The sequence below is a fragment of the Temnothorax longispinosus genome, chromosome 7 (genome assembly GCF_030848805.1).
Source record: "Temnothorax longispinosus isolate EJ_2023e chromosome 7, Tlon_JGU_v1, whole genome shotgun sequence".
NCBI classification, from domain to species: domain Eukaryota; kingdom Metazoa; phylum Arthropoda; class Insecta; order Hymenoptera; family Formicidae; genus Temnothorax; species Temnothorax longispinosus.
Window position 1 is genome coordinate 17,536,845 of NC_092364.1, and position 14,237 is coordinate 17,551,081.

Sequence of the window (14,237 nt, forward strand, 5' to 3'; positions counted from 1 at the left end):
CTGCCGGACAATCCTAGGAGGGCCATTGTGTGAGCCGTGGATATGATAATCGCAACACAATCGTCGATTCAATCGCCGGTTCTCGCATTGTTGGCGATTATGCCGCTGGAAATGAATCGAGGCCTAAATATTCGGCGTATCAATATTATCTTCTTGCACGATAACGACCGTAGTTTCAATTTTATCAGTGCTAAAGATAAATCTGAAGCAAACAAATGGAACATTTTTCTAGATATTTCCCTTCGTCCACAAACGTGTCAAGTGAAGTAACCGGAGAAAGAAAGAATTACAAGAGTATTATAGAACTATGGAATCAATTTGCAAAATTAGTTTTCTCAGCCCTTCTTGTTACAAATGCATTTCCACTTTAGCATTACACCAAAAGTAATCACTGAATGACTATTTACTTGAAACACCATTTAAAATAATATATATAACTAAGAATAATAATATAAGTACTAAGATTTTTTTTCAGTTTTAATCGAATCGCAAATTTTATAATGCAGACCTAAATCTCCCAAGGGCCGTCGCTGTTTTATCGAATAATTGATATAATTGTTTTAAATTGTTTTAAATGTACACCAGCAAAAGTATACTGTTCTCACACGCGATCGAACGTTCTGCTTCCAGAAAATCGAGAAGCCGTTTCTGGATGCGGTGGAACGCACGCTGGAGGACCGATATTCGGAGAACGTGGAGAATATCTACAAGCTGACGATCAAGTTCATCATCGAGACGCTGATCGACGGCTTCGACAAGGCACAGAGCGAAAAAGCCAAGTCCTAGTCGTCCCGAGGATACGGCACGCACGCGATCGCCCTCGATCCTGCAAGATGTTGACCGCACCCCCGGATCGGCTTGGTCCCCCCCTTCGACGTCTGGAACGGGAGAAAGCCAGCCACCGCCGTCGAATCTTGAGAAGACGACGACGAGGACAATTGTCGTCCTTGCGTTGGTTCACGTCGCTGCTACGTTTCTCCGCGGATTCCTGAGAAACAAGCGAAATGCGAGCGCGTGGCGTTTTACGCCGTCGCCCTCGCCGGCCTGAGATCTTTTTCCTTCCCCTCGAGCGGGTCTCGCCATTAAACGTCTCCGAATATTAAGAACATGATCCCGAATCTGCTCTTTGGGATCTCTTCGCAAAAGCCGCGCCATAATGCGAAGCGAAAGAGCCGCGCGGCTCTCCCGACGGTCGAAGGGTTCTTTCTTATCTGTTTTATCTCAACTTGACTAACGATTAATGTTGATTGAATTATTCTATTATAGACACGTAAACGCGAGTCTAATTAAATGACACGAAAGTCCAAAAAACGTATGAAAATGTCTAAAAACATTTGAAGTTTCCGATCTCTTTTAGATATCTTCATTTTTTAAATAATGTTTGAGGATATATTCATAAGAATGAAAACGCGAAAAATGATTTAAAACGTTTTTTTTTTACATTTATATAACATTAAAAATTGGATTCGAATTGCAAGTTAGTTATATCTTTTCAAGTAGCTTATTTCAGGTAATTTTGCAAAACGTCAATTTTAATGGTAAGTTTAACTGATTCTTCGCCTCCTTCTATAATGCCAGTTTCGGCAAAGAGGCAAAGAGTAGTTAAACTAAGATTAAAGCGTACCGACGACAGTGAAACCAACCCGTAAGCGCTATAATTCGAAGTTTATCTGGAATCTACCGAGTAATCGACGAACTTTTTACGAACGGTGCTAAAACGCTCGTAGGGAAATTGGTTCTCTGCAGAGAGATTTGTTTTTGAAATTTGTAAATTGTGTTTTTTATACATGCAAAATATTGTCCACGAATGGACAAATTCCGGGAGATAAAAACAAAAACATTCCGGGAATGGAATACGTGCTTTTGTGAATTTATCAAATTCGTGCCATGGCATCAAGATACCTCAACTCGTTAATATTTTTTTTGTTTTACCGGAGGTTTATGTTTCATCTTGCGCATGAAACGTAATAAGTTGTAAATATACAGCGTTTTTCCCCAAAAGTCTTAACATTCACTGGATTCTCTTTAAACGAATACATCCTTCGATGAAAATAGATCTCAAAGAGATGAGTTCGAGTATTTAATTTTATTTTTCGTATCGCGCGTGTATAATAAGTAAACATCTATTTTTTCTATTATTTCTATCTATTTTTTATATCATCCGCTATTTCTTTTCATTAAAAATAGACTACCTTTAGTTTTAATATATTTAACAGGAGTAAAACGTAAAGTGACACACGTCGTTATTGATCAGACACAAAATTAGAAAGAAAGAGGGCGGAGAGTGTTTCTCTTCCACAAGAGAGACCGATCTTAAGAGGTCTAAGAGGATTACTAATTGTAAAATGTAACTTTGGTCATACCTTAATATGATACCTTAACTAATAAAGGTAGTAAAATAATTTGTTTTTTTTTTTTTTTTTTTTTACAAAATTTTAATATAATATATATTAATATCTTCAAGTTTTAAAAAAACCGGTTATAGAGTGTCGTAATCGCTCAGCGCTAATGTAAAAAACAATCTGAGGCATGAAATGCAGAAAAAAAAACGATTAGAAATTTATATAAAGGGAAATAAGTCTGATATTTAATATTTGTACTGTTGTCAAATTAAGCAAAATCAAACAGATAGGATTGACATATTTGATTTGAAGATATACATTTGACATTTTTTTTAATTATGATTTTTTTATAAAGGTCATGTTTTATATAAAGATTATATGCTATTCTTTTTATAAACGACTTACTTTCTCGAACTCTTAATACGTGTATAAAGATGGATAGTAATTTTTATACTTATTTCTGAATCGTAATCATGGACGTCTTTTGTAATCGAGACTTTATCGTGGCATCTGATATCATTAACTGTCGTCACGTCGAATAACGATATATCCTTTGGATGGTGTTGCTCTCACGCGAGATCATAAAAATTTAAGAGCACGACGACGAAAACAAAATCGCATCACAATAATTTCTTTCATCTTTATGGATTTTCTTATTTCACTATACTCACAATCAGATAAAACTAGGACAAAATGTTAGAAATGCAATATATCAGGATATATTTGAGCATTAGTCTCATTATTCCTTGTTGAGACAGGTGCGTTTTATTTTTTTATATTAAAATTATTATTTAAACCTTTTCTTTTGTGTGTGTATAAAAATTACACGTAAAAAATATATTAACTCTCGCTGCCCACCTGCTTTAGAATTTTATATTACCTACCTGGGATCGTTTTTGACCCTACCTTGTAATTCTTGATTTGATATTTAAAAAAATGAGTTTTTGACATATAAATAAAAGATATATTGTTTTAAATATATAAATAACATTTTTATTGAAATCAATAACAAAAATATAAAATTGCTATGAAAATCATTATCTTTGGTATAAAACAGGAAATAACGCCATTTTTATGTGCGTGGAGTTAAAATAGATCCCAGGTGGATGACGCAGATTAAAGGCAGATAATGAGATTTCAAGTCCTCGCCATGAGGGGATAGATCGAAATAAAAGTTCTTATTACGATACCATTACAAGCAAAATGAAGTTCGACCGACCGCTAATATTCGTCGCACACAACGCCGGTTTTAAGGGTCTATTACGTCGCAAGAGCTCTCATTAACTTCTCATGAGTGCCATAAAAGCACCTAATGCGTATTCTTTCATTAAACGCACTCGCACATAATTAACTATGAATTTACGGACATTAAATGAAAGAAAAGATGCTTTCGTTCGGTTTTCTTTTCACGCGTTTTTTACGCCAAAGGCCTTTTACGGATAACGATTATTCATTCTACTAATAACGTTAAGCCGCTTTTACTCGCGTGGGATGTAAAATAGCCTGCAGCTTTTCAGAAGGTCATAAATCGCAGAAAATTCAATGAACCGCCATAAGATTTGCATCGGTCTGCGTGCTGCAAATCGCTCGCACTTTGAAAGACATAAGTCGCTCAAATCTGAATCATTTAGCACTAACCAATGTTTGCGGAAAGGGCCTTATATGGCGCGCGTTTATTTTATATCCGCATTAAGCCGCGAGTGTCAGGGGTACGAGTTCATCGGGATCGATTTCATATGCGTTTCCGACTTTCAATATGTGCTCAATAATTGATACGAACGCGGTGGCAGCGGCGGCAATGGCGGCCAGTCAATCGACGTTGACTGTTGCCTTTTATTCGCGACGGCCTTGGATTACATAAGTCACGCAGGATACCCTCCCGCAATGCGAGGCCGAATGCATGTGAATGCAAATGTCCATTGTCTCGGAACGGGGTCGCGATTTAATCGTAAAAACGGCGTCGCCTCGCCCTCGCGAGCGTTATATTCCCGGCGTCCTCACGCGCAATGAAAATTTGTTTGTCTGATTTCTCGCAGAACTTGTCGTGCTTGTCGTAAACTTGGAACATCGTTAAAAATCTGTGTAAAAATTTGAACTCGTCACGGAGTAACTAGGGGTTCTTCCGCGCGATGTAATACGCACTTAGAACTTTGATACACCACGCGTGCGACGACTGACGTTTTAATGAAACGGCAACCAGACGTTTTCACGTTGTTTTGTTGATTTAACAGATTTAACTTGTAAAGGCAGTGACAGTCACCCACTACTGCATCTCATCAATTTAAGATAAAATTTAACCGGTTGTTAATAAACAGCTAATTAAACGAGTTTAACGAGTATATTTGTCAAAAATTGCGTTCATATTTCGCACATTTCCAATTGGATGTAGGATTTTTCAGTTCTCGCGAAGTTTCTCAAAACTTGCGATACTTGTCAATTTTAATTTTGTCGCGCTTATAATTTTACTCTTGTTTACGTACAATTCTTCTATCTCGGAATAAATAATCAAATTAAATTAGAAAAATTTGAAAAACATGTTTGTCACTATTATTGAAACAAACAGTGATAGAAATTTGTGTTACATTAGTTATACAAAAGTTCATTGTCGAGAAAAGTTGCATACAAATAATGCTTGATAATGCTCGACAACTTCTACGCTGTCCAAAAATTGCATTTCTTTTTTACGTTTGCTGCTGATTGTGAGATATATTTGAGATTGCGTGTAAATAGAGACATTTACGTTTTATCATCCCACCATCTCTATGTTTCGTCGTAAAACAACACCATATCAATGTAAAAGCACGCACAGTCTGCGTTTCTGGTTCGCGTTCGTCACGAGATCGATTGTGACGATCGCAGATGACATGTAAATGGAGAGAGGGACACGCGGAAATTATTGATACTTCGATCGATCACAGGATTGTCATGGCAAGCGCGAACATGAATTAGATTCTAAACGCCAAAGAGGATAGCCGTTTATATAAACTCACGTTGATTCCATCAATCTTCCACCCTGAATTTCTTCGCGACTAAAATGCATTTGAATGATCGATAACAATCCATTATACCTTATTTTCATCATTTATCGTTACTATTATTACGCGTTCCAGAATCGAGCAATTTTCAATTTTCCGCTCTATTTCTTTTTTGAAAGAATCCGTTTGAAAAGAGCATTCACTCATCTTTGTGTAACTTTTTACTCTGTACTTTGCACTTTGCTTTCTCTTATTTCTAGCGGGAGTTCAAAATATAAAGTGAGAAACTGAAAAGTTATACTTTAATCATGAATGTGCGTTCGATGTTGGTTCCACTTGTCAGCGGTAAATCCGATTTCGATTCGGCCCTCGGTGACCCGCGGCGTCACCGTGGTCCGAGGTAACGTCGGTCAAAACCCTTCGATCGTCAACGGAGAACTTGTATAAATTTTTACTCGTATCATAAGTGGCAGTGGAAAAAAAAAGTGTGGTCTCTAAGGTAATGGGCCCTTCGCGCAAATGTCAATTTTCTGGGAGGTCTCGGGAAGGCAGAAGGCCTCTCCGTCTCTGTATCTTCCTCGCCGTCTTTATCTATCTCTATTTCTCTCTGAGGACGATTCGCGCCCATGTCGCTCTCTCTCTCTTTCTCTCTTTCTATGCTCGGACCCGGCGAGTCGGTACGTACCCTTGAAAAAGGCCGCGACACACGACGTGGACGACCGCGAGACACGTGACTTATAAGGGGAGGCACCCCAGAAGCGATGACACGCGATACGAATCCATTAGAGCCCGTGCTATGCGTGTCGTATTTTATTTTATCACGATTATTCTCGAAAAATTTATCTCGTTTAACAATCAGCGTGAAATGATAGAAACGCGACGTTATCTCCACCATCAAATGCAGAGTATACTACCGCGTTCGTTCTAATTAAGTAAGCAATTGAGAGGAAAACTTTGTTGGGAAGAAGCGTAGTTGTTTTGAGCAGGAAGGAATTAACGCTGTAGACGCAGTCGGTACTCTGGTGGAAAAATGTCTCAGAATTTTTTACATTAATTAGAATTTTTCTAAAAATTTTTAGACTTTCTCAGAATGTGCTCGGAATTTTTCAGATTTTTTACACAAACTAGAATGTCTTTCAGAAAAACTTATATAAAATAATAATAAAATATTTCATATTTTTCCCACCAACACATTTTTGTAAAAATCTGAATAAATATGAGAAAAACTATATGCGATTTATCGGAAAGTTTTATACATATAAAATAGATAATTCCGAAAATCCTCATCCAATTATTTTTGAAAGTATCTGAGATATATTTTTTCGGAATTTTTCATAAGTCTCAATTTTTCCAAAATTTCTGAGAAAATATTATAATATGATAAATTTTTTCACCAAGGTAAGCTATTTCCACGTCGATAACTGCCATCGCAACATCTCCGGGTTTTCTACCAAAATAACACTTTTCATTATTAGAGCACTCTGCAAACGGCTTAAGATCCCACGGTATTTAAAGATGAGTTACCTAGTAGACGTTCGTTGTTTTAGGATCGTTCGCGAGCGTATTCGGAAAATGTCGGACTCGGTTTCGCGCAAAAGAGGTGGAGAACCAAGAATAGCGCCCTACTTGTCCGAGGTTTTGTTTCTCCTTTAATCGCGGGATCATTAGTTTGCCCGACGGTAAGACAAAGGCGAGTTGTATCGCGGGAGAGAAAGAAGACGATAAAACTTAGGCTTTGTTTTTCCTTGCGGCGATGCAGTTAGCGCGGTTCCGCTCCCTTTTAGAGCGATACACATTACCGGTCGCCCTATCAGTTCCGTTAACTTCGTTAACCGTCGTATACCACGAATAATCAAACTAACCGTCGTGCGCAGAGGAACTTCCTGCGAGACGATAAACGACGATAAATAACAAGCGTGTCGCGGAAAATCGATTTTCCAACGAAGGCAGGATGTTTTTGCGATACCGTGTACTTCGGAGTAACGCCAAGCGCACGGGACTCTCATGTTATTCCGCGCAAAACGGCAATTTCCATTCTCGACTTAAATTATCATTTCGCCCCACACGCGACTTTGGCGCGACATTAATATTTAGCGTGTTCGAAACACGCTATTGCAAGAAGTCTCTAACAGGGAGTCTCTCTCTCTCTTTCGTAAATACACGGTGAACGCTGAAGCTTTTCGTACTTCCATCCTAGATTTATGTCACCGTTCATCTTGAGACATTAACGTTTTGTACCCTCGAAGAGGACACGCTACCGTCGACGTATTCCATCGCTAAGGTATTTAAATAGAGAGGGTTTCGAGAATGCGATTCATCACGTCACGTTCACTCGCGGTCGCTCCCCGCTCGCCGGGAACGGCGAATACGTTGCCTCAGGGAGAAAGAGTACGTGTGTTCAATAGCGAAAAAAAAAACGGAGAATATAAAGAAAAAAAAATCGCGAACGAGAGAGGGTGCGTGGCATCGCGAGACGCGACTTGGAGCGAAAGTCGCGTTTGACCACGACGAACAATGTGAACGCACCCTTACTCTCACCGAGACTAAAATCGATCGACAAATTAGGTAAGGTAATTAGCGCTTCCGCGGTTCGCGACATCCTATCGCGTCGCTGAGGTTCGTAAACCTTCGTCGTAATTGTTGTTTCACCGAAAAAAAAAAAAAAGAAATCATTATTTAAATTGACGAAATTATCTCTCCCCAAACAAATTTTAGGTCAACAAATTAGTCGATATAAACCGTTACATTTGTATATACGACAATTGCGTGGATAAATTTTAGCGGTGTATCGACATATGTAATTCGTTCACATGATATGATATTTGTATAAAGGGGAGTATTGTCATTTCTTTGTCCCGAGCAATATTTTTCCTCAGTGCAATATTTTATTCCAATTTTCCTCTTCAATTCGTAGGGTATATGCACTACTGAATGATTGATCAATAGATATTCGCTGAATAGGCTTATTTTCATGCTTCTTTAAAGTAAATTTTATCTTTTCGGAAGAAAGGACCCCAGCTAGCAGAAGCTTCTAAAAGACGTCTGAAAAATTGACGTCTTTCTGCTAGCTTGGACCTAATATTACTAATTATCTCTTCTCTCGTATTATCTCGGAAATATTTTTTCATTACAGAATAACTAGTGAACTAATGGATAATTGAGGCTAACACATGAACTTTCTATCAAATTAATAATTGATATGAAATAAAAAAAAAGGTGTATGTTGATATTATCTAAGCATCGTGTTGTGCTATTAATTCAACGCTGTCACATACTTCCTTTGGCTCTAGTGTGATAGATCAAAGTAATCATTCACTAGTATATACCAGTTCTCATTTCCTTGCAACGTCAATTTATCTCTTTTTCCTTTCATTATAAATTCCCTCGCGCGCGTAAGCTGCGATAAAGCTTCAAATATTTGATATGGATCACCCGAGAGATAACTGGTGTGATGAAAATTTTATTTTTACTCGACGAAGAGGCGAAACAAGATCGAGCAGAAGCGATATTGCTTAAGCGGTCATTTAGCGGTGCATTTACCCTATAGCCGTCGATTTGCATTTCAGTTTTTAACCAGCGCGATATCAGGAGCGGATACCCCGCGAAGTCGTTCGGAGCCCGCGCGACTTTTCCCCGACGAACTGCGATTGCGCCGCGAATAAATGTTGCATGAAATGAATATTAAGAATCCGTGTAAAGCCGTCGCCGCACGAGAAGGATCGCGGACCACCACACCACTGAGCGCCCTTTTCATTCTTTCCCCCCCGTCACCGAAGTGTAACTCGAGGACTCCTGTCGGGCGTCGAATTTCGTGACAAACAATATCGATCGCTTGAGTATCAAACTGGTGCAGTCGGGCGATAAAGCGGGGTAAAAAAAAAATTGCCAGAAAAGCCGGCGTAAAACGGTGGGGAGAGGAGAAAAAAAATTAACTCGCGGAGAAGTATAGAGCGGATTAAGTGCGTAATTAATTTTTTTTTTTTTCGGCGAGGAACAATTTATCTCCCGGTGAGAATAAATAAGAAATCGACTTCGCGCAGAAGTTCTCGCAGAAATCATTTTGGAATCTTTCCTCCTCGCGTTTCTCCCATCGGGGAAACCTCGAGATCCGTCGCGTATGGGTAAATGGTGACATTTGTCGGGCCCGTCAGCGGCGTCCTCGAAGGACACTCCGGCATTTTACACTTTATCCCGAAGATTTAAGGGCTACTAGGAAAAGCAAGATGTGCCACCAGTTCACAATTGCACACACACAGACACACACACACACACGTTCCGCGTGCGGCGTGGCTTGAAGCGACGTAAAAAGAAAGAAAAAAACGAAAAAAAAATGGAGAATACCGAAAAACGAAACAAAAAAAAATATTTCGTACGGAACAAAATGCACAAAAAACGAGCTCTGTACCTTCTTTTCTCGCAGAAATCGAAAGACCTATCTAACCGAAAGTCTTCATGAAACGCGCAGGAAGCACACACGAGAGAGAAATATATATTATTATATAAATATATATGAGATATAAAAAAAAAAAATTGCTAGTATACCTTGCAGTTATGCGAATGTTGCATTGTCTAACTGTTTGTTCCATACAGATCCAGATGTATTATTGTATCCGATGGAGTATTATATATCAAAATATATAATATATATATCTATATATATTATGATCCTCCGGTGGAGCTTACAGAGTTCTTCCGCTTCTCCCAATTTTTCCAGTAAGTAAAATAATTTCGAGTCGTATTTAAGTTTCAATTTTATACGCGTTTTAGATTTTTTTAAATTCATTTCAGTTATATTCTTTCTTTTACAACTACCGATACAAGCTCGACAATCAAGAGGAAATTTATTCTTGTAAAAAAATAAGAAAATTCCATCTTTTTATGTGCATCTTTTTTATTGTCGTTAGACTAAATAATAATTAAATTGACACGAACTAAATCAAAGACTTGAAAAATATATATGATCATATTTTATGCAATTCAATTAACATTTTTTATTTTCTTTACAATCTCTTCAATTCGACTGGCACAATTAAAATTTTTAGCTGTACAATCTGTCGTCCAATTATATATAGCTTTCCATAAGTTATATAAACAAAAAATTGATCAATAATATTTTATATAAAAAATCAATATTTATTCTTTCTTTTCAACAAACTGACGGTCGATTATATTAATCGGAGTTTAATCAGTCGACTTATTGTCAGAGGGTAAATCCAGGATGATCGGTAAAAATCATCTCTTTCATTTTGAACGAATTAATTCGTGCGCTTAGCGTCAGCTGTAGTCGCAAAATGTAAGCGACGTCGTCGAGTTTTCTCTGTAGATAACATATGCCTCTCTTAACGAAGATATTTATTCAATAATTTTTAACGATCAATTATACATCGGTCTTATTTTGAATGCGGAGAATGTAATGGAAGGACAAGCTGGCCAAGGAAACTTCAAAAGAACGGCTGGCCGCTGGATGCATTTTGATCTAATCTAGTGTCTTTTCCTTTCGTCACGTAGTTGGTATACCTTCGTGCTCCGGGCTCCGGCGACACTGTGGTGGGCTGCTGGTTGTCAACAGTTGTCAAGCATCGCGCGTACGCGTACGCCGAACGAACGAACAATCGAGAAGGTGCATCAACAAAATTAATAAAATCATCACTTAGTAAGTGTATCGATGACGCAGCGAGAAGCTCGTCCGATTTGGATTTTAGATCGTTGGTCGATATGTGATGGAAAGTTTTCTGGAAACCTGAAGTCTCTTTCGTCCGGCCGTGTCTTCGGAGTAACACGTAACCTCCTGCTTTGCGCGCGAATAAGTTTTACTTATATCTCGTAAACCGAACAGTGAGACGTTAATTTCTACGAGAAGTAAATCTACGGATGTACGAAACGATATTTCCATTAGCGATGCTCCGGTTACGTCGATATAAGCTTTGCCTCTGTATAGGTTATGTTGTGAACAGGATTGTGCGGTAAATTTCAAGATTTATGTCTACATGGATTGTTCACATATATTGTTTACATTATGTTTACACGAACCTTTTTCATGCAGATAATATAATCAGCGTAAATTATTATAAATTGAATTATTTATTTATTTATTTATTTGTTTACTTATTTATTTAAAAACTATCTTTACAAACAATCCTGCAAAAATAAACAAAAAGTTTTAAACTAAATTATATTATATTTCAGTTATAATTTATTTGTTAACTGTACAGTGACACGAAGATACATGATGCTAATATAAACATTATTATTTATATTGCGCTGTTAAACGACAAGAAGCAATATTACTTAGTTCGCGATTGTGATATGCACAATGTTTATTTTTTTATGGGTATAAAATCAAGAGTTTTAAAATCATTGTTAATTTTCTGTAGCGTCTTTTGTGCCCAAACTAAATAATAGCAACTGAAAATAAAATTTCAAACAAAACAAAAGTTTTTGATATTTTTGACGAAATATGAATGTTCGATGGTCCATAGATTACTCATTATTTACACGATGATTCGTTAAACATAATTATTGTATACATGTAGATATAGATATAGATTGTTATATTTTACGCGTAAACCTAATTATGAACTCTATATCTCTTTCTTGTCATAATGTAGAAGATCAATCATATTTGCTCCATTTAAATACATTTTTATCATAAAAACTCGGAGAAGCCTTGGTTTCCCTCAAATTTTTCTAAACATTCAACTTTTGAGCACCTTATTTAGATATTTTTCGTCATGTGTAGTGCAAAGAAAATATTCACTGAACGGTGAAGTTTTTTTACAGGATAAATGCCAAGTGTCAAGGATGAATCTGAGGGTGAAGGGGAGGAGATGTCTCACGACAGTAACGATAGTAACCAAAGTTCCGCGTCATGTGACAGCAGCGCGGAACACACTGACAGTGATGACTCGTCGGAGATGGACGAGGACGAGTGCGAGAGGAGGCGCAACGAATGTATGGATAATTTGCTTGATCTGGAAAGACAGTTTACTCTACTCAAGGAACAGTAAGTATACCACATTCATATAACTTTTTATAATATATACTATAATATATATTAATCTGCACAGATATATTCAAATTTGTCTGCAGGATATATTAAAAGTATATTAATAAAAATGCTTGGCAATGACAAATTTCTTCGTCTTGATATAAAAATTATAACATTAATTATTTCATTAATTTTATTAACACTGTACTAGGAACTAATAATGCATCATATAATTTAATTGTGAAATTACAGATATTGATTGTTGGTGATATGATCCATATTTTTGAGGATTTAAAAAATACAATATAAACATGTGTTTTAATAATTGTCATTTATTTTCAGATTATACCGAGAAAGAATCACGCAAGTGGACACAAAGCTCGGGGAAGTTCGTGTTGGAAAATCCGAGGAATACCTAATACCGCTGGAGCGACTAAAAGAAAATATGAAAACGAAGACGGAAGTGGCTGGAATACTAAAGCAATACAGACTACAAAATATCCAAAATAAATTCCTGGCAGAAGAGCTGGCCGCCTTTCAAAATTTTGAAAGTGAAAAAGGCTTGGTCTGGGATTGCATTCATAATGATCTACAGGACAAGATACGCCGTTTGGAGGAAGATAGGAATAACGTGGACATACATGCGGATTTGTGGTTTAATACAAGCGGCAGAAGACGCAGGAACCATACGGAGAGAAGACGAGCGGTTTCTGTTGCAGGCCCTTACATCGTTTACATGCTCAACGACGCCGACATATTGGAAGATTGGGCGATAATAAAAAAGAGTTTAGGTAGCCGAAAAGCAGAAATAATGTAAATTATATTTCGAGTGCGTTGAAGAGCCGTTGAAAACTGCTTCCACACGTTACGCGTCCATCTTTGATATGAACAGGAATTTCGTCCAACCGGAAATGGTCTGAAATTAGACGAGCAACTGGCATCCATTGAGCATTTTATATCTGTACAGTGTGCCTTGATAAAAATAAGGGTAATTATTTACTGGCCTAAATAATTACCAAATTAAAATGTCATATTTGCCAAGACGTACTTCTGTGGTACACTAGTGCAGAAAAATTATGTACATACGACTATATCGTCGGGAAAAAACTCATAATTTGAAGGAAAAAGAGCTGATGTATATTGTCTATATTATTAATTTCAATTAATAAGACAATTATATTATGAGTCAAACGACAATTACGTTAATCCATATTGTCAAAATTACTTGGTTTTTATATTCGATATATGTAACATTATCTTCTCTTTATTCATCTTCCTTTTATCTCCTTGCAATCCTATTGTTACCTAATTTATATTATTTGATCTTTCTATTATCACGAAGAAATAAGAAGACAAGCGTAAACTCTTTTTCCACACTATTCTAAATCTATATCTGATATGCCTCTATTGTCATCTTCCTAATAAATTACCGAAATATTCAATATTTCGAAATTATCGCGATCGCTGGAAGATAAATTCCATCATTTTCTTCTTACATTATCACGGTCTAGTCGGAAAAAAGGTTTTACCTTAATAATTAGGCCTTGGAATGAGCAATCTTGACACATAGTGTCGAAAACTGATCATTGTAAACAAAATATTGTATTATGTTAGTATATTAGAATTTCATTTAGAGAGACATTTAAGCGTACTTTGTTCATTCAAAGGCAAATGTAAAGAAGAATTGTATAAATATATTTTATTATTATAATGTTTAAATATATCATAATATTTCAATTTGAAATACATGACGGAGGATTATAGTCCGTAAAATTTTTGCGTGACATGGTAATCAGTAGTGTGGCACAATGACTGAGAAAAATATTCGAAAGAACTCTGTATTATAAATAAAGTGCATTTTAATTTTTTTACAGTACACCCGGCAAATTAAATATTCGCGTCGTTCCAATAATTCCAGCAGTTTTAATTAAT

At 36.8% G+C, this 14,237-nt stretch overlaps 2 protein-coding genes across 6 annotated transcripts in view; both read left to right on the forward strand.

The window, feature by feature from the left end:
* LOC139816858 (neuroglobin) overlaps positions 1–9,972 on the forward strand; it is a 43,705-nt gene extending 33,733 nt beyond the window's left edge. For both annotated transcript variants that reach the window (XM_071784642.1, XM_071784646.1), the window contains one exon: positions 631–9,972. In XM_071784642.1, coding sequence (XP_071640743.1) covers positions 631–786 — 156 coding nt within the window. In that variant the 3' untranslated portion in view covers positions 787–9,972. The remainder of the gene's footprint in view (positions 1–630) is intronic.
* On the forward strand, positions 4,678–14,181 carry Brms1 (breast cancer metastasis-suppressor 1-like protein). 4 transcript variants are annotated; one of them, XM_071784649.1, is made up of 4 exons: positions 4,678–10,030; positions 10,826–10,970; positions 12,087–12,320; positions 12,648–14,181. In XM_071784649.1, the coding sequence occupies exons 3-4, from the start codon at positions 12,103–12,105 to the stop codon at positions 13,120–13,122; spliced, it is 693 nt and encodes a 230-aa protein (XP_071640750.1). In that variant the 5' UTR covers positions 4,678–10,030; positions 10,826–10,970; positions 12,087–12,102; the 3' UTR covers positions 13,123–14,181. The 4 variants fall into 4 exon arrangements, with proteins under 4 accessions (XP_071640750.1, XP_071640752.1, XP_071640749.1 ...); XM_071784651.1 differs by having other exon boundaries at positions 10,826–10,937; positions 12,098–12,320; XM_071784648.1 differs by having other exon boundaries at positions 4,708–10,030; positions 12,098–12,320.
* The last annotated feature ends 56 nt before the right edge of the window (positions 14,182–14,237 follow it).